The following is a 23184-nucleotide window of genomic DNA, read 5'->3' as shown; positions in this document are numbered from 1 at the left end:
TTAGGTGGGACAAAAAAGATTGACTACAGTGTTTCATTTTTGTATGATCCTTTAAACTGTGTGTGAGAGCAGAACATTGAATCAATAAAAGCATTAAATGAAACACGCCACACAGAAGCTGTTTGAAATAGTGAGGCCTAAATAAATGCAGTCTTAAACATTCAACCCACAGTCTGACATTGCACAGTTATAAAAATGGTTTTGTCTCAATGTCAGTGGAGCTCTATGTTATTTGAAATAAACTTTCATCCAAATACTGCATGGATTGTTTTGGCACACAGATGAGATTTATGAAGCAATATGCCATTTTGGAACTCATGAGATAATGACTTTGAAAAATAGAGATCCACACTGTATGTTGGATTTCTCAAGTGAATCAGTGACTTGAATCAAATAAAGCCAATGCCTTTGCATAACAAAGGAGAGCTCATTTACCACACAACAGGTGACACTGATGATCTCACACAACTGTTCCACAAAGCGATGTTTTGGTTGTCACTAATAAACATATGTAAATGTAAATATTCTGAAGTCATGTTACAAAATATTGAGCGATGGTTAAAAGAAAAATCCACCCCACAAACCCTAATCATTTTATTGATGAAGTTCCATGTTGTAATCATAGCTGCAGCTCAATGTAATTCACGTTTGCATGAAATTGGTTCTACTTTCAAATTGGTGCCACATAAATAGAAGAGAAGTCTTTTTTGGATGGTGTATTAGCTGCACTGCACTTGAGACGTGCACATCAAATATAATATGATTGCGGCCCCAATGCAAGGCTTTGTACACTGTGTATAAATTGTTCTTGACAGTTTTAAAAAAATAAATAAACTTGTCCAAGTCATCATAGACTATTGAGGTAATTATATTTATTTCACTTTAATATTGGTAGATGTTCATAGTGACCACAAGGGCATGAAATACTGTATATTAGGGCTGCAACTAAGAATTATGTTTATAATCGATTAATCTGTCAATTATTTAGTCACTTAATCGATTAATTGGATTAAAAACATATTTGAATCTCCAGCCTTTTTTCAAAAACAGGACATCATTTCAAATGAAAGGTGCAGAAAACAAATGAAGTTACTGGTTTGGTCGTCAGAAAATAGGCACAAATGTTCATTGTTTTCCTACGTAAAAGCAGATGTTTGTTTTTTTTTCAACACAAAGATAATCAGTCTGCTATCCTGGAGGGCAACAGAAGTTAAAGAATATTTACTGTTGAGAAGCTGAAATGCTGTTGATTTGGAGAATTTTAAATTCAGAAATGATCCAAGCGATTAATCGATTATGAAAATAATCATCGATTAATATGATAATCGATTAGATGTCGACTGATGGTTGCACCTCTACTGTATATAACAATAAAGTTGAAGTTTGAATTTTCCAAATGAAGTTGTTGATGTTAGTTTGTTCTAGATCCTTTGCGCATGCTTATTAAAGGCTGACAAAGGGGTCATTCAAAACCTATAGATTCGTTAAATAGGATACCGCTATTGTGAAATGATGAGAGGTGGATTTTTCATAAAAGTTGTCAAAAATAATATTGTGTACAAAGTTAACTAGATGAGAAAATCGGCAATGACATGGGCCTATTTCAGTCACTGCTCTCTGGTATGTGTTTACAGGTGGCGGCAAGCGTCCACCTAAAGTGCTCTGTGGAATAGTAAACCATGCACGCTTTTAAATAAACTTTGTGTCTCTTTGGTTTCGTGTTTTGGAGAGTTTCATCTGGCCATTTCGCTCCAGTGACAACGCTCTGGTATTCATCAGGCCTTGGATTGATGATTGTTGTCAACATCCAGAAAAGCAAAAGCTGAGCCACAATCCCATGTGTCAGTCCGTTCACACCGCAGGATATCGATGTTGTCTTTTGTTGCACAGCCTCTCCAGTTGTCGCACCAGCTCGTCCTCTCTGGGTCTGTACGGTACCACGTAACTGTCCTCTTCCAGCAGGATGCGGTTTAGTGTATGCTCGTAGTTAATGTGTCGGCGCACCATCAGTATATACTGCTTGCCCTGCTCCAGGTTGGGGCAATCACACACATTCGGGACCCAAAGGAACTCACGGTGCTCCAGGCGGAAGCTGTTTCGGTAAGTATGGAGGATCTGGACGTCGTAACGCGTCTCCTCTCCTCTGTACAGCTTCCCCAAGACTCTGGCCCGAAAAACTGATTGGTTGGAAAAGTACTTTTTAATATTTAAAATTGACATTGTTTAAAACAAACTCAAAGGACGTAAAAAGCTATGACTTACTAAAATCCTTCTGGCAATACTGCCTCTGGCGCTCTCGTCGACCCTTAACTCTGCGGCATTTCCCACAATGCCCTGCAGGTTAAAATGAACAGAAACCAACTCACATGTACAGTATTAACACAAGACCTTTGAGGACAAAGTGTTAAAGGGGAAGTCAACGCAAACACTTTTTTTTCAAGAATATGTTCTATGCAAGCCCACTTGAAACAGGGCATTCTGATAAATATTGCGTTTGTGGAATAAGAGTTAATCTACTCGTTTTTAGCCATCTCTGGGGGCGGCCATTTTGTCTTCTGTCGACTGAAAATGACATCACAACTGCTCACAACGACCAATCACGGCTCGGATTCAGAAAACAGGTCGTTGGTCGTTGTGAGCAGTTAAGATGTCATTTTCAGTCGACAGAAGACAAAATGGCTGCCCCCGGAGATGGCTAAAAATGAGTGCATTTTGCTGCTTAACTTATATTCCACAAACGCAAAATTAATCAGAATGCCGTGTTTCAACTTGAGGCTAATCAAGTAATTCATCCATCAGAGCAAAGGTCCATGAAGACATGGTGTCGGACAAGCTTGGTGTTGAAGAACTTGTTATCCTTGCCACTAACCCAATCAAACATCTTTTGAGATGAACTACAACAGAGGTTATGGGCTAAGCCCTCTCATCTGACATCAGTGAACTCCACATGAATGAACTAAAATTCCCATAGTCACACTCCACTGTTTCCTGGAAGTGTCATGGTAAGGTGTACAAATACTTTTGTGTACCTATTGTGTATGAAAGCTTGCTAGGCGTGAGTTGGCGAAGTGTGATGTGCAATTGGCCCAGATGTTGACAGGATCAACTTACTTCCAGGCGAGGGCTGAGGCAGCAGGTTTCTGTGGTTCTCCTCTCGTTCCAGGCGAGGCAAAATGGGATGGCGGGAAGGGTGCCGTGGTGGCTTCGGCGGCCTTACAACTGCTTGGCACAAAAGACACCCACCAGACCAAGCCAGGTGGTACAAATGTCACTTACCCTTCTAATTAAGATTGAATTTCCCCACGAGATGTTAACATTTCGAGAGTTGTACTGTACTGTACTGTATATCAGAGCTGGGCATACCGCCTATGTGACGGACCGGTCCACCTATCCGCCTATGACGGACGCCCATTTCGGAAGCAATAAACAATAGATGGGAAACTTAAAAAAAGATAGCCGGACTAAGCATAGTCGGAAGCCCATTTTTTACCGTCTATGTAATCGGCCTATAGGCGATTACTATTTGGTCCGGCCAGGCAAAAAGGCAGATAAACGGAAGGGTACCCCGGCTGTAGGTGATGGCAAATTTTTAGTAACATGCCCAGCACTGCTGTACATACAGGGCTTGAAAAATTCATTAGATCACCTGTGATAGAAACAAGAAGAGACCATGCGACATCATGAAGCGGTTTAATGCAGACTCCTTCAATTTCAGTGAGTCCCCCATTCAACATTTTGAACTTTTAGGAATTTCAAACAAAATTCACCCATTTACGTTCAAATTTTAGCCAGCTTACTGATAAGTAATTTCTTGTCAATCCAAGGAAAAAAACTAGGGCTGTCAATTTAGCGCGTTATTTTCCAAGTTAATTCAACCCCCTTTTGACACCGTCAATTTTTTTGATTGCGCGATTAAGGTTTCCATAGCAACCAGCGGCTGGATTGATGAAGGCTGCTGGTCACCATGATCTATACATCTATCTTGAAAAAAAAAAGCTTTAGAGTAGAGGAGGCGTTACATCTGCCTCAAAATATTGACACTGAGGATGAATTGCTTGGCAGACACATGCACGGCTGTGTCCCCCTTAGGGTTGGGCACCGAAACCCCGGATTCGAGTGGAATCAGGTTCCATCATTCCGGTTCACCCGGAATCGTTCAGATTTTAGAATGTCGGTGCAAAGTTTCGATTCCTAGTCAGCCGAGCGGAAGAGCTACAAACAAAGTACGACCGATTAAAAAAAATGTGTGCACGCATGGCGCGTAGCCTCCTGCTGCCAAAGATGCGTAGCAATAGCACGTTAGCTTGCCCCCACTCGCGCTCAGCTCCTCGGCTCGCTTCGTCCTGGCCGGCAAGCGTGGGCAGCGGCGGCGGCGGCGACTCTGGGCGGGCCAATTCCCACAGATCTCCACAGCTGCGCGGCACCGCGGTGGCAGCAGTCGCCCTTCATGGGGTCACTCATTCGGCTGACGTCTAGCCATAGAATGACGCGATGCGGCTCACGACCCAAAGTCAGAATTGGCTAAGTACGCCTACTTGCAACATTGAACCAACAAGTTCAACACACAAATGCACATATCCAGCTAATATTTATCTTAGATCATACGTAGCTGCAGCATATACATAAATACTGTACATACAGATACATCCTATGGTTACATAGACTGCTTGGATTAGATAGACTTTCTTTGCTTGCCCTTAAAATGCAGCGGTGTGTTTGTCATATTTTCTCTCTAAAGAAAGACAAGGTTAGCCAATGAATTGGTGTTCAGTGTATGTATGAAAGTGTATGTGTGTGTTTGAAAAAGGCTGAGGGGCTGTTTGCGTGAGTTAAGAATGCCTTGTTTCAACTAGTGGGCTTGCATGGAGCACATTCTTAAAAAATAATATGTTTGGGTTGAATTCGCTTTAATAAAGTAGTTGCATAAGAAAATCAATCCTCTTATTCATGTTAAGGGTATTACAATTCAAGAAAATAATGGGACAGAAAAATAAAGGGATTTTTTTTTACAATAACTAAAATATGATTAACTACGATTAAAAATTTTAATCGCTTGACAGCACTAAAAAAACATATAAACATGAAAACCAATGGACAAAAGACATCCTTCAGGAATAACCAATCTCGATCTTGCACGTGGCTTTATGCTTGGTTTCAATATCCAAGTCGATCATAATGAGCGCATTAACAGATACCAACTGAACATTTGTAAGAGAAAAACGGAATTTGAGGCCTGCCTGCCAAAGGGCGTCACTAGGTCTTTTGGACAGGGGGGGGCTTAGCCCCCAGGGGATCGGCCAGATGTGACTTTCACAAGCAGCTAACATAGACTGATAACACTGTGTAAAAGTTTAAAGTCAACATTAGATTTGCAGTCTTATTTCAGTCTGTTTTTAATACATTACACAAACACGGCAAGCATGTGTACAGCCATGCCAAAAAAGTTGTTACAGTGCATGCCAAATTGTATGCAAACAAATGTCACTGTGTTGAGACAAAGTAAGCCAAGCTCATCATTTTCAATTAACAGAAAATTGCAGAGAAAAGTTTTGCTTTGAGGGGTTAATAATATCATCAAACTCAAATTTAGAGCTGCAATTGCCGGCTACTTGGTGGGTGGACGCTTCAAAGAATGCCGTCGGTTTTGAAGGCTGGCAAATGGGTCAATTATTCTGTTGGCACTCAGGGCATAGAGGCAAATGGCATGACTTTGTATGTGTATTATTCCTATGATGCCTCTTTATAGTACTAAAAAAACAAAAGTATTTTAGAGTCATTATTCCTGGGCCGCTGGGTTTCATTGATTTTCGACAGATTTTATGATCATCCATCCATCCATTTTCGGAACTGATTTACACTAAGTGAATAATGATATGTTAGGTTATCATTTATTTCAAATAACTTTCTAGCCATTTAACATTGGACTTTTTGGGTGCTGTTTGCAAAATAAATAATTCAATAAATGAAAATGCAACTAAATCATGTAGGAGGCTTAACAAGATTTTTAGGTTCCCACTAAAATTAGCCTAACGATGCCATTGTGTCTGCCGACACCCTGTTTTGCATCGTTGGATATTTTGTGACAGAAGGCCCGACGCCTCAGGCTGTGGGGTTTGGTTTCATATTTAACAAGGGATCCTGCACATGTGTACAGCAGGCTTATTGGGAAAGAGAAAACAGATGCATTCTTTAGCAGTAGCAAACAGCCTGCAGATTTGGATTTTGCATTCGAATTGTTTTTTCCCCCCAGGTTCTCAGCTCTCGCACTCATCATCAGCCACCCACATCTTTTCATTGTCACGAATGTGTGGCCGTGTGCACGTTGTTGTCCAGGATGCTAAGGGTGCAATTAATATGCGTTTCATTACTGGTGCATCTAGTCCTCAACACTAGCAAAACCAAAACGCTTGTTGAGGACATGCGGAGGACCAGGACCACCACTCAGCCAGTTACTATCATGCAGGAGGAAATTAGCGTGGTGGAGCAATACAAGTGCTTGGAATACACTTGAACTACTCAGTGAAATTGAATACTAATATGGATGGATTATTTTTAGATCTTCTTTCATACCGTTCATGATTAATTGATATAACAACTCTCCACTGTGTGTGTGAGATAGATTTTATGGACAATACTGTGAATTGCATACATTATGTACAATCAATCTATTACCTCCATCTATTACCGGACATACTGTACACTGTTACATATCCAAGGGTTTACCTCTCAATTTGTTCAATGTTTCATATATACTGGTTGATATGTCACAAAAGCTACAGTAGTTGTTGGTGTGACTGACCCAAATGAAACTAATAGAAGAATACACTTACAGTTCCTGTTTCATTCTCCATTTAAAGTATTGTCTTATTCCATTAGAAAACACAATTATGAAATTAAATTAAGTCCAGTAGAAGACAAATAGATTGGTCTGTCGTGTAAAAAGGGTCAAAGACAGTGGGAATTGAAAGGGCACTTGGGGAAGTAAGTACTGAAAGTAAGAGTGATAACAGAAGCAGACAAATGACTCATTTGCTTCTCCGTGAAGTATAAGAGGCTCTTGACTCTTGCGACCCTTAAGAGTCATACGATGGCCAGGCAGGTCAGTGACCTGGGACCTCAACGACTCTGAAGAGATGGGACTCCTATCACACCGTGAGAACACAAATAGTTTGTTTCATGAAATTCAATTTATAACCGAACTTGGCGGAAGTTATGCAAAAAGCCTCGAAATGTCAAAGTGATGATGTTTGCCCCTGGGTTCGAGTCCGGTGTCGTTTGGATCCCTTGCTCAAGGACACATCATCTATAGTCAGAAACGGGACCGGCGTGGGACTCCTTTCCAGTCCTGGAGTTTCCGGGCTCAGATCGGCCCACTTTAGTTCAAAACATTTGAATGATGATATACAATTTAAACATTTTAAAATATCTTACCATTCCCTTCAAAGACATTCATACTGAATTTCATCAGAAATCCAATTTACAATTGAATGTGCTTTAAAGATCATGATCAGTGTTTACCTGAGCCAGTCTAAGAACTTAGTTAAATTGGGCAAAAGGGCAAAAAGGGACCAAGAGGCAAGTACCCATAACATAAGATAATTTACACTTGACAAGGCAGATTTATCAAACGCTGTTCAGCCAACAAGATTAAGGCAGCTCACATTGCACTTCCTGTTAACGCTCTTATTTTGAAAACTATTCATAGTCACAGGTGCTTCTACTCCGGAGAGCTTGTTTACCTTACGGTTGAGTAGAAGTAACTGTGGCTAAAGTCAAACTGTTGCAGGGTTTTTACTTTGTGGATCTGGATTTGAGACCCGTGCTAATGTTTTTCAAAAACTAGCCGTCAAACTTGAAAAAGCATATTTGAGGTAAGATGAACATTTATTATCAAGGGGAGTTAAGGGTGTCAGACTTAATTAGATTTCACCCAAATGTGGTAATATGAATTTAATTTATAGCTATATATGTAATCCCTAGTAAAGTACTAGCACTAGCTAATAGCACAGCTACTATGTTTGCTACGGCTGGCTACTTAGCGGCCTCAAGCTAACTTTACTACAGCATGAGTAATCGGATGAGGCTTCCCGTCATGTTTTGCTGTCGATAAAAGTAACTCTTGTGATTGCGTTATGACTCTTTAATGTGTAATTTTGTACAGACAGGGTGTGATATAGTTACAGTGCTGTTGTTTGTGTTAAATGATTGTGACTTGGTCACTCACCCTCAGCAACAAAGGTAGGCAGCCAGTGCTTTTCGTTTATAATGTAATAGCCAATGAAAACAGAAATACACGTGTAGAATAATGTGGAAGTTAGTCTAAAAGAGGAAGTCAACCCAAATATAAATTTTATCCCAGAATATGTCCTATCCATGCCCACGCGTCTAAACATGGCAATCTGATTAATATTACGCTTGTGGAATATGAGAAATCCACCTTTTTTTAGCTAGCTCAGGGGGCGGCCATTTCGTCACTTCTGTCAACAGAGGATGACATTGAAGTTGCTCAGGGTTCAGGTAACGACCAATCATAGCCGAGCTTCAGAAAACAGACGAGCCGCCAGATTGAACGTTATCTGAGTCTCGAGCAACTTCAATGTCATTATATTTGTTGATTTCAAAACAGATCCAGAAGGAATTCATATGCGGGCTGTAAGAAACTGAATGGGCGTTGAGAGTAGCGGCCCGAACAGCATTATTTTGCAGCCCGGCCCAGCAGGAAATAAACAGAACATACATATTACTCACTCCGGGCCCAGTCAGGAAAACATCATTCCAACAACTTATCATTATTTTTTTTGTTCGCAGAAGACTCGAACCCTAACCCTCCTGTTTCCAAATCCTTACCAATGAGCTCCTGCTGCCCCCAGCTCAGTAGTAGCATGTTATATAATATCAAAAGAATATCGAGGTACAGTGACAATGTGTCAAATGTGATGACAAAATACTACTGTATATTCAAAAGGTGATGCTGATTCGACTCTGATGGTTGCGAAACCAAAACGTTTGAATGTAGTCAGTGATGAGTAAAGAATAAACGTGGCTTACACCAGTGGGGGCGGGTGCTCAGTGGGGGAGGCCGCGTCGTAGTGGTTGTGGTGGTAGTGGTTTCAACGGTGGGTTGCTCCCACGGGAGGAAGTTGGCACTGTGGTGAGTCTGACGCAGTGGACTTCTCCTCCCATGGTGGAGGTCGTACTGCTCTGGCGGTAACCAGTACTCGTACTCAATGCCTGGATTTCTGTCTGTGGCAAGAACCTGTACGCACAATGACCACAAAGAAACATAAAGACTAGATAAGTCAAGGTTTTGCATCCTAGATATTGCGTGATTTTAAGGTGCAAATGCCCAAACGTTTTTGGCTCCTCCATCTCACCATCAGCCGCAAGTCTTCCTGGGTTGGCCCGGGGACCTCAAAGCTCTCCCAGGTGTCAGCTGACCTCCGGTATAGAACTTTGGTTCCCGCTATATTGTACTCGCCCGGGACACTGATCTTCCAGTTACCGTTGATGACAAACTGGGAGCGACCATTCTGGAGAGCTTGAAGAGAGAAGAGGGCAATTTTAGAGCCAAATCTTTCGTGTTCAGTATGACACAGGGAAGCTTTCGTTATCACTCGAACCCATGAAGTGGGGAAGTGGGTGGATTTTGGGGTGCAGTCACCAAAGAAGTAAGCCAGATGACCATTTAAGGCAGCTGTCTCCACTAAGTGCTGAAAGGGATTTTCCATGACATATAATGGAAACAAGCGCATTCACCTGCTTTGACCCGGTAGCCAGATAAAGCTTTCATACTGTACTATGTGTCCATCTCAAACCACAGTGTGTGCCATTACTAGGGCACTTTTATTTTAGTCTCATAAACAAGATGAAGAATAGAAGTCGTGGTTGTTATGTTGCCTGGAAAAGACACCACACATGCAGTAAGCGGACAGGGCTGCTCAGCCCGACTGTCTCTGGGGGATGAGGAAGTAATAGCAAGGCCAGGAAATTATTTGACATGTTGGATTTACAAGTGTAGCCATGGAGCTAGTGACACAGCAGCAACCTGAAATAGATACAAACACGAAACCAGGTGGCCTGTGCGTGTGTCCGTGAGCTTACCAAGATAATTCCTGCTGTTATCCGTGACTCGGATGTGAGTGGCTCCAGCTGGTATCTTGGTTACTTCGTTGTATCCAAAAGGACCTCCTAGCCAACAGAACAGCACACTCCGTTCGAGACTTGAATCTACTCAAGTAATACAGTTGAACAGAATTATTTTTCATTTCTGTTTTATTGACCTGGCGTATCGCAGCTGAAATTGGGCGAAAGGCTGACTACACCCTGGTCACCTGTCATCCATCGGACACATACACAAACCAACAGCTGCACCAACTCACATCGTCACCGAGTGGGAATCGAACCTACCGTATGATACCTGCATGGAAGTCAGTATTGTTTTAAAAAACAATCTAATTGTGAATTCCACATACAAAATATACATGAAAAATAAATTGTAATTGTTCACCCTTAGTGGTGTGCATCTGTCCACAAAAGACGATTCGATACGGTTTTCGATATGTTAGGTGCGAAACGATTCAAGGACGGTTCGATTTGAAAGTGGAACGATTCGGTTTGGTCCGACTCAGTGAGATTGCGATTCGATTCGATATTGTATGTCTCAGAGAGTGTACATTTTTTGAATGAATTGCTCAGTACTGCAAATGTGCCAATTCCTTCTAAGATATATCTCTCCAATAAAAGACGATTCGATGCACTCGCACCTTTGACATCAAAAAAACTTTTTCCGGTTCAAACTGTTTTTTTTGTTACACTCCTATTCAGCCTACTTCAGTCCCACAATTCATCTGTATAAAGTGTACCCTTTTTCCAGTATACATGACATTTCTTATTTATGCCATCATTGACACGTTCACTAGGGTTTGATGACATCGTTACTTAGATATAAGTAACAATGAGTAAAGTTCTAAAGGACTGTTTTACAAGCCCCTCCACACACACTTCATGAATGAGTTGAAATCACAACCATTCATTCCATGGTACATGGTACATTTTACATCCTGCGTCACAACCATAAAACTGAGACATCTCCATGGCTGAAAAGCCTTTTGCCTTATGAGGGCCATTCATGACACACCGTGAACAGCCTTCTGCTTTGGTTGCTCCTGCTTCCCAATTTCAAAGGAAAACTATGCACAAGGCTCAGTAAGCCTCCAACGTCAGACTTTCAGACAGGCCCCGATGAACTCTAAAGCAGCTGACCTTGCGGGAGCGTTTTGTGTCGCCACCCTCCGTCAATCCGCTCTCCGTTTGGAAGCACAGCTGCGAGTGGGGAGAAAACCTCCCAGGACTCAAAGTCACCCAAACAAAGGAGACATTATCAGAATGTTTTCTCCTTGCTCACGTTAACCCATTATGGCTTGCACACAACGGTGCGGAGGCCACTGTTTCACGCCAGAGCTGTTGTGGTCCCGTCGGGTGACGGTGCGAACCAGCCACAATTTGCATCTGTTATTAGTCAATCTTTCAAGGAATCTTGCTGTGCCAACGCTCATGTAATCTTCTTCTTCTTCTTCATTTTAGAGGATATCTGACTTGGCAAAGGTGGCTGAACTCGGATGTCAAATTAAAGCAGATGCTCCTTGTCATTCCTTTTATGGTCATATTCTTTTGCTTTTTTTGTGTGTGTGTGTGGGTCTGTTGTTGTTGTTTTTTGGGGGGTGTTAAAATACAACTCATTTAACAGTTAATTTGATGTATTCAGTAGCAAGAACATTCACATTGATTTCCAACCTTTGTTTTGGGTCTAGGAACAATTATTTTATTGAATATCCGAAAGGGATTAGTGGCTTCTGACCGAGCAAAGATGTCACACATACAATATTTTAGAATCAGTTGTGTGTATCTGTCTGTCAATGTTTTCCACTGGGTTCAGCCCTGTACTGTGTGTCAGTGTGTCAGTTAATTAGCTCCCATTTGTGTCTACCTAAATTAAGATGCGGATAGTGTTTGTTTAGTGGTTTACTTTGTTTTACACTAACATGCATTTTAGCATTACATTTTTATGTATCATTAAACTCAAGGCATTAAAGTATTGGATTGTTTTTAAATTTAAAAATGTAACTTCTTTTTACAGTTGCGTGACTGTTAACAATGTTAAAACGGTACTCAAAAATTGCCCATATGATAAAAATGAATAAAGATTGTATGATGGTTCCAATCGAACCTGCAATTATTAGACAATTATTTCTACATTGCTACCTATTTTACCAACTATTCGAAATCAAAATTGTTGTCGCTTCAATGTGTTTACTTTGTGCTTGATTACAATATTGAACACACAGGAAAGACTATAATCAATTCACATGGACTTTAATGTGTGTCCACATTGGGAGAGTCTCACATGATGATGATGTCAGGTACATGTTTTTGTGGTAATACATCCAAGTTTGATCGGATGCCTCGACTTGGGCCTCCGCACGCACCTCTTCTTTCAGACAATTTAACAACTGCAATTTTGGACTACCAGTTGTTAGTTTAATTTTGACATGGAGGATAGCCAACAGCTTTTGTTTGGCATAAAAGTTTCACAAACGCCTCATGACTAAACATCAGCGATGAGAAATGAAGCCAAGAGCCTGGTATTATCCTGAAATCAAGTAGGTCTGAAAGTGATTCCTCATGTTGATTATTGCACACTGCGTGTGTGTGTGGGTGTGAGTGTGCGTGTGCATCCTACCTGCCTCCAGGCCGTTGCTCTGGTAAATACTCCTGTGGTGAAGGCAGGTGGTGTTTTTCCCGCCGCAGACCATGCAGACATCCTCTTGCTCCTTTGAACCCAAGATGGAATCACAGCCAGGCTTCTATATAAAGAATAGAAACATGCTTCATGAAATGGTTAGCATACAACATACATTAGGATCTGATTGGATGTTTGTCATCAGTGCTTTTTAATTGCACATTTACTGACGAGAGGCAACCTTTTTTGTTTTTCTTCTGTAGTTATATTATGTTATGTAGGCCATATTTTTTTCAAGAATATGTTCTATGCAGGCCCACTAGTTGAAACAATGTATTCTGATAAATTTTGCGGTTGCGGAACATGAGCTAAGCAGCAAAATCCACCCCGTTTTTTAGCCATCTCTGGGGGCGGCCATTTTGTGACTTCTGTCGACTGAAAATGACATCACAACTACTCAGGGCTCAGGTAACTACCAATCACGGATGACCTGTTTTCTGAAGCTGAGCTGTGATTGCTCATTACCTGAGCCCTGAGCAGTTGTGATGTCATTTTCAGTCAACAGAAGTGACGAAATGGCCGTCCCCAGGGATGGCTAAAAAATAACTTAGCTTAATTTATATTCCACAAATGCAATATTAATCAGGATGCCGTGTTTCAACGAGTGGGCCTGCTGGGAGCATATTCTTGAAAAAAATCTGTTTGGGTTGATTTCCTCTCTAAGAGGACACACGCGCACACACCTTCTGGTTCTTCTCCCTGTCATTTTCTTGTCTTTGAAACATTTACTTGCAGCAAGGCGCTCAATGAGGGAAGATAGCGGGTCTAGAGGTGGCTCTATAAATTCCAAAACACAGGGTGATAACAGTTGCATGGAAGACCGTGCTGCGGCATAGATTACAGTGAATGCCTTTTACTTTAGCCTTCAACTACAGTTATTCAGGGCAATCTTCCAGAAGACCTATAATCAGCCTCTAAACTCGCTTTAAAAAGACAAAAACACTCCAAGCATGTACTGTATGTGCATTACAGGAAATGGATCCCTGGTGTAAAGGAACAGTGCACACAACACAAGCTTCCACTGGGGGAGTGAACATGGCCCAGCAAAATATGAAAATCAAAATATCATCAGTATTATGTCATCAAAGTGATGTAAATATTACTTTGCGTGTCTGCTGTGCTATCTTAAAATACAAGAGAACTTCCAAAGTCAAAGACAAAATGTCCATATACAGTATGTATGTGTATATGTGTAAGTATGTATTTATCAGGGATCCATCCCAGCAACAGAACGGCCCATTTTGTGGCTAGTGGACGAGAGTTTTTTTCTAAAAAGGACGGATTAAGCGAGGACGAAAGTGGGTTCGTCCCTGTAATCGTCCCAAGCTGGGTCAAGTACCGACGGACGTGTTGTGTTGGGTTCTCTTAAAAAGAAAGACCACTGTTCTCTTCTGCGATACCACAGAGCCTCCTTTGACTACCTGCACCGCACTGTCATTTTTTTTTTTCTTTTTCATGCGTGTTCCCTGCAGTAATATTGTACTCACGGGCATAGTCTGCCCTCTAGTGGTTCAACACATGTAATACCATGGATTACGCCACAGGACGCCCATTTCACTAACAAGGAAAAAGGTGGATAGCAATTTTGTTTTGGTAACTAACTGTTAACATTTAGTACATAGCCTATCCCTTTGCATGTGAAGTATGACCTTGTCTGGGGCATCTCTAGAACGTAAAAATCTCTCCAAACTGTCATTCGTGTCAGCACAGTACACCTAAAGCCATGACCCGGAAATGGAAGTCTGTCATTCTCCTCCTAAAATCATTTTTATTGCAAAATAACGCAATAAAAACTGACAACTTATTGCGCTATTACGCAAAGGTTTTGCAATGAAACACAACAGTATTGCGTAATAACACATACACGTTTTTGGAATGTGAGAGGAATCCGGAGTACAAGCACCCACAGAAAAACACGATCAAGCATGGGGGAGAACATGCATACTCCACTAAGGAAGGCCACATCTCGGATTCAAACCCTCAGAACTGTGACACCGATGAGCTAAAAACTTGTGCGTCCTGCCGCTCGTCCTTCTGTCATTTTGTAAACATGCCCAATGAGACAGTTAGTCAACTGTATACTCAATAGTATTTTCCAAAACATTTACGTTCGGAAAAGCACAGTTATGCACACGGCCATATGGTTTGCATACGGACCTCAACTAAAGAACGGCAGCATCCTCCAGCAGCTGCATGCTGCTTCCTGTTTGTTCTATTATCTTATGTTGCGTACTCTATGGGCTACGGGCCATGAATCCAGCCAGCTATTTACACTGCATGCCTCGTGTTGGTGCACACACATGTACACGTATGCACTCCCTAAGTAAGACATGCATCAATCACTTAATCTAACTTGGATACAGTTGCATGACTACTGCAGTATAGTGTATGTTTATTTTCGGGAGGGAGACAAGTTTATTTCCAGTGTATCTCTTTCTGTGACCAAGGGGGAGCCTGAAGCTGCAGACTTTTCACCAAAAAAGTGTAAAGGAACCGAATAGAGGGGTTGGACAGAACATCGATGACCATCAATGACCCCATTGTCCTTATTTTCCCTTATAGTGTTCCATTGATGGATGTGTGGATTTGTATTACCAAGAATGACCATTTATGGCGCTTTATCTGCTCTAAGTGTTGGACAAAGTTCAACGAGTTGTCCTTGGTAATCAGACTACAAGATAGAACTAGTTTTAGTTGACTCTCACCAGACAGCGTCCGTTGACACACACAGCTCCAGGTACTTTGTCGCAGGCTGTGCCATCAAGCACACGTCCGAAGTTGTAGTAGAAGTTATGACCCAAGGCCAGGCAGCTGAGCTCACAGGGGTTGGAGCCTGCTAGGGGAGATGTTCAGTCATTGGCTTGTTTTCTTTTAATTGGCTCGGAGAATGTCACAGTAAAATGCTGTTCGCTGTTTGACTGATCACAAAGAGCCGAAGAAAGCAAAATACAGTATACCCGACAGTATCGTGATCAAACTAAATGATGGCAAGATAAGTCATTACTATTTCGTGTGGTATCGAAATATTATGTCTAACAATTCTTTTAACAAGCTGACTGAAATAAGCGACATGTAGATTGAAATGACTTAAAAGGACAGGAAACAACTTCAAGGGAACACGTATAAGCGTTTCAAGAGCAGAGGTTTGTTTTGCAATGTCAGGAGATAATGAAATGTATTTTCATGTCTCATTAGGCCAGACATTGTCAAAATGTGGTGCAATGCCAGGGGGGTCACGTGTGACCTCAGGGAACATTCTTGGACTAGAATAAAGTGTCATTTCACATCCACTACAGAAGGTGGCAGTGGCGCTCTCTGTCAGAGTGAGTGCAGCGAGTATTAGCTCTTCTGCTGAGGTGTATTTGCAACAATTTTGAAGACAATTGATTTATAGTCGCGGCTGAGAGTTGGGGTAGCATTAAAATATTTTCCTTTTCCCGGGGGGATGTAAGAAAAAATAATTGAGAAGCACTGCTTTCGGCGCACCGTAACAAGGTTATAATAGTTTTCGATTATTGTTCGTTTTTAATTTCATTTTAACTTTTATTTCTTAAATTCAGTTTGTTTTAATTAGTTTTTAGAACAAGTTTTTTCGTTTTTAATAGTTTTATTTTTTCAAAAATGGCTAGTTTTAGTTTAGTTTTTATTAGTCTTAGTATTAGTTTTTCTTAATATATGCCATTATGCTCCACTTTTTATTTGAAGACTTTCACCAGTGAAATAATTATAAATAAATACATTTAAATTAAGTCCAGTATTCTATTTTACATTTTTAAATATGCTTAATATACAAAGGACTACAAAGGAGACACAAAGTTTATCCATAGGATGTTAGGACATAGGACAAGACAATTTAACGACTGCAACATGAAATGGATGCAGGTAGCCTGTCCGTCTTTGTCTGAGTTTCTCCTTACTCGACTCCCCCGGCAAGTCACGGGGCTGCACGCTCTCTCACTCCCTGGCTCCCCAGCGGCTATAGCGAGGCGATGAAGTCAGCCGCTCCGTCACGAAGCTTCGTGAGAACACTTATCCTCATCCTCCAGTTAGTAGTATACTGTACGCTTGTCAGTTTTATCATTTTATTATCGGCTGTCATTTAGGTTTTCATAAGATCAATTTTATTGCATCTGCACCGTAGAAAGTGCCAATAAAGGCTTTCCGTTGTATTTTGTGGCTGTTTTTTGTGCTTTATGAACAAAGGTGAGTTGAGTGTCAAAATAAGGATCAGCTCACACTGATTTGCTATGACTCAGCAAATGGCTCATCAAATGAGACATGGTCGCTTCGCCGTCACTTGGACAACTGGAACAATTACTAAGGGAACATGCTAACACCCTAAATGCGTGCATAGAGTCCATTCTCAAACGACTGTTTGACTTTCCTACTTCCGTATGGACGTACAGGATTTTTTCCTTTGTGGTGTGGCTGAGAAAATAATTTGAATGTTATCACTTCACATACCTTGTAAAGCGGTTCTAATTTTTTTTCTTTTTTAATAATAAAAGCATGATACACAGCATGATCAATCTAAAATGAGTTTTAACTAAATATTCAACAAAAATACAATACAAACAAATATGACCACAAGGCAATGGCAAAGTCTTAAATCTAACGTACTAGTAAATGAAAGACTCCACCGGCTCCTGCCCTCCCTTGCCAAACACGCAGGGGGGTACAGGTACAGCACAAAAACTGAAGCAGGGGTTAGATTGGAACAGAGTAAACGTCTTAATGTTTTTAAAACTGAATAAAATACATGACCAAAAAATATTTTCAAATGTAAAATAGAGTACTGGAGTGACTTAACCAGGGCTAACTAGATTTCTGACGGGGGCTAAAGAACCCCTTAGCCCCTTAGGTTTAACAATGCTGAAATGAATACATTTCAAATGAACCCTGAAAGCTTATGTGTGATAACAATTGACAAAGACAAACAAAAGGACATACAATTTGCAATAATTATAGTTAGTTTTAGTTTTATTCTAACATACATTTGAGTTACATTTTGTTTTTTAAAAAGCATTTTCATTTGACATTTTTCAACAAAATGTTTTTTCATTTTTTTGTTTTAGTTCCTGTATTTCGATAGTTTTCGTCAACTCTAATCACCTTGCATTGTAGATGGGTGAAATAAGTGACGTGTCAACAATCAGTTAATCTGATGATGCACAGGCCTAAATTAATAGGAGGATGAAATAATAATCCAAATAATTTGTCCAAAATAATTTTCACCATGAAGGTTTGACAGAAACATGTCCGATGTGCGATGTCTCACTGACCACCATGAAAGGTCGTCCATCTGAAGGAGCTTCCTGTCACCAACTGTCTGTCATTGAAAGCAGCACACTGCATCTCTCGGTAATCTTGTGAGCCAGGGGGGCACGCCTGCGCACAATACAATGGCATTAAGGATACAGAGTACAATATTATTGTAATGCTGATGATGATACTGTATTTATTCCAAGCAGGGCAAATGGTAATACCAACCCAAAAGTAAACAAACGTGCAAATGAAGCCTCCGGGAAGTAAGTGACACCTAATATGAAGCTGCATAGATTTGTGTTCCTATCAGAGTGCAGAAAACTTGTCTGGGAAGTGTTGCTATTTACTGTACCGCAGGCTTGAAATGAATCACTAAGTACAAAGTGCAACCTGCACACGCATTCATCCCGAAACAAGCTTCAACTCATCTGTGAGATCGACTCCATGCAAGTATGGGCTGTGTGGTGATTGCCTGTCCAAACACACCCACTCACTTCCAACTCCTAACGTATCTAACACGGGAGCAGCCCCGACACCCGACTGCAGCGCTGTTGCGTGAAACTCGACGAGGACAGAGTAGAGCAGTGAAGACAAAGGTTAATATGTCCGTGAAATTCCAGTTCACACCCTGAAAGGTCTCAGCCGCAACATTATCCCCGAACACGCCCACACGCTCAACTTCAAGAGCAAACATCAGCCTTTGTCGGAAAATATTTGCATTGAAAATTGCGTGGCAATTTTGTACAGTGTGGAAAGCTTTATGCTGAATGACCTTAGTGTTGCAGATCTTGTATTGTCTCGGATCACCTCCGCAGGGTCCACCTACTGGGTTTCTGATAAACACAAAGACAGAAATGAGACAAAATGAAGATTATGTGTTCACTCAGAAGTAAATGTTGACTGCTGAAATCTTTCTATTGTCCACAATTCTACATGTTTGATCTAAAAATGTACATTTTTTGGTCATTATTATTTTACGTGAGAGTTGAGTACATTAAAATGCAAAACTAGGCCTATCATAATACAATACAATACAATACAATACAATTTCATTTATATAGCACATTTCATAACCACTAGAGCTGTAACAAAGCACTATACACAATAAATGATAAACAATAAAAAGATCAAAGTGTGTGAACAACGATCCATCTCTTCCAGCAGCACGAATCTTAGCTTCCTGAAATAACCTCGAATTCAGTTTACCTTAAAGGTGCAGAAACTAAAAAACAAGTAATGCTCCATCTGGTTATAACACTCCTTACGCCAAGAGACATTAACAAGAAAGTCAACGCAAACACATTTTTTTCAAGAAGATGTTCTATGCAGACCCACTAGTTGAAACAAGGAATTCTGATAAAGATTGCGTTTTTGGAATAAGAGTTAATCCACCCGTTTTTAGCTATCTCTGGGGTCGGCCATTTTGTGACTTCTGTCGACTGAAAATGACATCACAAATGCTCTGGGTGACGACCAATCGCGGCTGACCTGTTTTCTGAAGCTGAGCCGTGATTGCACCTTACTGCATTTCATTGGCTGTATTGGCCAAAGGGGGAAACGGTGAAAATAGTATACTTCCTAAAGAGGATGTAAACACAAACATTTTGTTCAAGAGTATGTTCTATGCAAGCCCACTAGTTGAAACAAGGTATTCTGATAAATATTACGTTTGTGGAATAAGAGTTAGTCCAGTTAGTAACGACCAATCTGACCTGTTTTCTCAAGCTGAGCCGTGATTGGTCGTTACTTGAGCCCTGAGCAGTTTTGATGTCATTTTCAGTCGACAAAAGTCACAAAATCGCCGCCCCCTGAGATGATTAAAAAGGAGTGGATTTTGCTGCTTAATTCATATTCCACAAACGCAATATTAATCAGAACGCCTTCTTTCAACGATGGGCTTGCATAGAACATATTCTTGAAAAAAATATGTTAGGCTTGATTTCCCCTTTATGGAGTCATTAATGAAAGGTCGGTCCTCGTGATAACCCTTGTAAATAGCAGGATTTCCCATTTTTGTCTTTTTTTTCATGTCCTTTATACGGTAAAGAAACCAAAAATCAGAAGAAAGATGCTGTCTTTTGCAAGGGCTTGACAGTTAACATGAGGAGCATCTTGACCCATATTGTTCCTCAGTGACACTTTGTGATAGGAAGTCACCCAAAACGTTTGTACATTCGGAGTACTGTCCTGGGCCAAAACAGAGGCGGGGCACCAACTCCAAAATAACCAGGGTGTGAAGAGTAACACCTTACAGTATTCACTTCTCCCTCCCTTTGTGTTGAAAGCAATTACTGCTGTGTGACAAGTCACTCTGGACTCTATGTGAAAAGACACAAATCATCGATGGGCTTTGTGTAAAAGGCAAAAGGCCGATAAATGTCAGATCTTCTGTCACAGCTCTGACGTGGCAATTTTGCATGCTTTCTGTGTAAACAGAAAGCATATTATGGGGAGTGAAATTATAGTTTAATGATAACGTGATCCATTCTCTTTATGCAGTCGTTCCCCCCTCCCACTTTTTCCAATGTTGCAAGCCCAGTATATTGTAAAATGTTCCTAACCTGGTGATGCAGGTTCGCGTGCGCACAGCAGCACCGGCCCCACAACTTCGTGAGCACACGGACCAGCCGCTCCAGCTTGCCCATTCGTTCCTAAAGTGCAGCTGGCGTCGGGTTCGTGCAGGACGGCCCAACGAGCCTTCACTATAAGGATGCCTGGCAGAAGCCCATGAAGCCTGAGCCTGAGCGAGAAAATAAAGGCGGGCTCTTGAATACCAACATGGAACGTGACGTGCACTGTGGGGCAGCTGTGGCCACGTTGGACCTGCTCGGGAGTTCAAGGGCAGAAAAGGTCAGCTGCGTCAGTTTAGACAGACATACAGTAGCTGTAGAAGATAAAGGACAAAGTCACACCCCTGCTCCAGTGCATGTTTGCTGTGTTAAATACTGCGACAGGTCAAATGCAGACGACAAATGTCGTGAATATGCACGTGTTAATGACAGTATATGATTCTCTTTCTACAGTAAAGCTTGCAATTATTCATAACATGGCCAAAGTATGTATTCAAGTGAATTTGGATTCATTGTATACTTTCACGAGAAATTAGGCAAGAAAGTGACAAAATGAAGGGACTGGAAATGTTGCTGGTTGTAAATATTTTTTTGGACACCCATCCAACCATTTTCTATACCGCTCTTCCTGATTAGGGTCACGAGTGAGCTAGACTCGCACTCTCTCAATTCGCACCCGTTTTCAATTGGGGCTTAAATAATATTCCAAATGTCTTGGACAGTTGAAATGCTCAAGATCAGGGCTGTAAACTTCATTTTTGTCACATACCACATTGTATTGGTTTTTATTCAGAGGGCCATGACCACTGTAAAAAGCACATAAATCATCTCCTCATAATAAATAAAAAACAAATATACAATTACCTCTGCATTTGATTGTTATTAAATATATTTTCAACAACAAATTGACTTTGAAATCAGGAGTCATGGAAAATGGTGGCAACCAAATATTCTATAGGCATACACAATGGTTCTGTCCAATTGTTAGTTGGAGGAAAGTAAAGTTAATATTGGTTTAAACTTTTATTTTCAGTACAGATTTTCTGCCAAAATAAAAAGAACAGTTCCATTTATCAAGAAACATGAAAAAGTTGACACAATTTATTAACTTTGATGGGCCATGTAGTGCAGTTGGCTGGATTTGGCACACTAGCCTAGTGTTAGCCAATTCCACACTGTTCAACATTGTGATAGCAAAAAAAACTAAACCGTATTTAATATAATGTTAGATCAAGGTCATTGTTGTTAGGTTGTTGTTGTTGGGTTCTTTTTTACTTATTTTCTTATTTTGCAGAACTCCCTTTTTTTTTAATTTCCCCTCCCTTTATTTTAATTGGTTATAAAAGCCCCGGTTATAAAATTTCCTAGGTGTCTGGAATCATAACTGCATGTATAATGTTTCTATATGGGCAATATACACTGTCCTTGATGTTATCGCCAAAGTTGTTTTCACGATATTGAATCTCAAATTATCGAAAAAAACAGACCTTTTTGGGCCCACTGATTAGCTGCAAAGTAAGAGGAAGTGAGGAGATCCTCATTTGGCGAATCATCGTGCATAGACGACAAAGGAAGAGGAAGTGATAAGTTATCACGGATTCAGCCACGTGGCTCAGCTGAGGGAACACAACTTATATTTCAAATATTGAGGAGTGCCCTGTCTGAGTGAGTCATTTGATGTTCACCGAAACGGTCTGTTCGACCAAGAACTTCGCGACTCCAGCACGACTACCTCTAAAGAAAAGATAAGGTATGCTCGTACTCATGAAACCTTTGCCAATTTTAGCAAACACAGAGTGTATTATTGACAAAGCAAGTTGGTGAGACACCACTAACGCCACCATCACCTACTAAAAGTTTGATGTTCGATATTCGCTTAACATTCAGTTCTGACACATTCCGTATCCTAGCTACATTAGCGACTACATCACGTGTAGTATGAGCAGGAACATTTTGGAAACTTTCTGTCAAAAGACAGCAATTACATTTGCTGTCACTTCGAATGATTCTGCAAAAACGGTGCTAACAGCTGTATTTTTCTCTTACCCTCCGTATTAGGATGACCACAAATCCACAAATGAGATATTCCAGGTGACATAAGTGGCACAAATCACCATATATCAAATAAAATATATATTTTTTTCATTCTGATTGCTGTAGTAGTTGACAGCGGTAGACCAGTACTTAGTGCAGCTCAAACCGTGTTGATGTGTGTCATTATGGAATAATAGGTGAAATTTAATTGACATAAATATTCACAAAAATCAATGAAATCACATTATATAGCCTGCTGGACATAATTTAAATTTCTTCTTTGTTAAATATTGCTGCATAATATCATTGTACAATGTTTTGCAGAAGATGTATGAAGCAAACTAAAATATAAACAAGAGCTGTTGTTGAGAAACGCTGTCTAGCCATAATAGTTCTGTGAAGTGCAGGTTTATGGAGTATTTTGAAAAAATATTGATTTTTTTTTTCCCCATATTGTAACCCCAAGTCTATGGGCTTCTTCTACACATTGCCCCAATGGAGCTCAACACTGCCACA

The 23184-nt window shown here is 40.7% G+C and overlaps 1 protein-coding gene across 4 annotated transcripts in view; it reads right to left on the bottom strand.

Moving 5' to 3' along the window:
• Positions 1-31: 31 nt before the first annotated feature.
• The window catches only part of adamtsl5 (ADAMTS like 5), a 45986-nt gene continuing 22833 nt past the window's right edge, over positions 32-23184 (bottom strand). For 2 of the 4 annotated variants that reach the window (XM_086025702.1, XM_086025704.1), the window contains 11 exons: positions 20626-20804; positions 18837-18897; positions 18082-18187; positions 15505-15635; positions 12740-12863; positions 10102-10188; positions 9375-9538; positions 9049-9256; positions 3112-3219; positions 2263-2334; positions 32-2177 (listed from right to left, as the gene is read on the bottom strand). In XM_086025702.1, the coding sequence (XP_085881828.1) occupies positions 1852-2177; positions 2263-2334; positions 3112-3219; positions 9049-9256; positions 9375-9538; positions 10102-10188; positions 12740-12863; positions 15505-15635; positions 18082-18187; positions 18837-18897; positions 20626-20804 (1566 nt within the window). In that variant the 3' untranslated portion in view covers positions 32-1851. The remainder of the gene's footprint in view (positions 2178-2262; positions 2335-3111; positions 3220-9048; positions 9257-9374; positions 9539-10101; positions 10189-12739; positions 12864-15504; positions 15636-18081; positions 18188-18836; positions 18898-20625; positions 20805-23184) is intronic. The other 2 variants (XM_086025703.1, XM_086025705.1) reach the window with 1 other exon arrangement.

Source organism: Filicampus tigris, chromosome 3, assembly GCF_054856515.1.
Source record: "Filicampus tigris isolate MCC_2025a chromosome 3, RoL_Ftig_1.0, whole genome shotgun sequence".
Lineage (NCBI taxonomy): Eukaryota > Metazoa > Chordata > Actinopteri > Syngnathiformes > Syngnathidae > Filicampus > Filicampus tigris.
The sequence above is the reverse complement of the archived record's forward strand: the minus strand, read 5'-3'. Positions and strand labels throughout refer to the sequence as shown.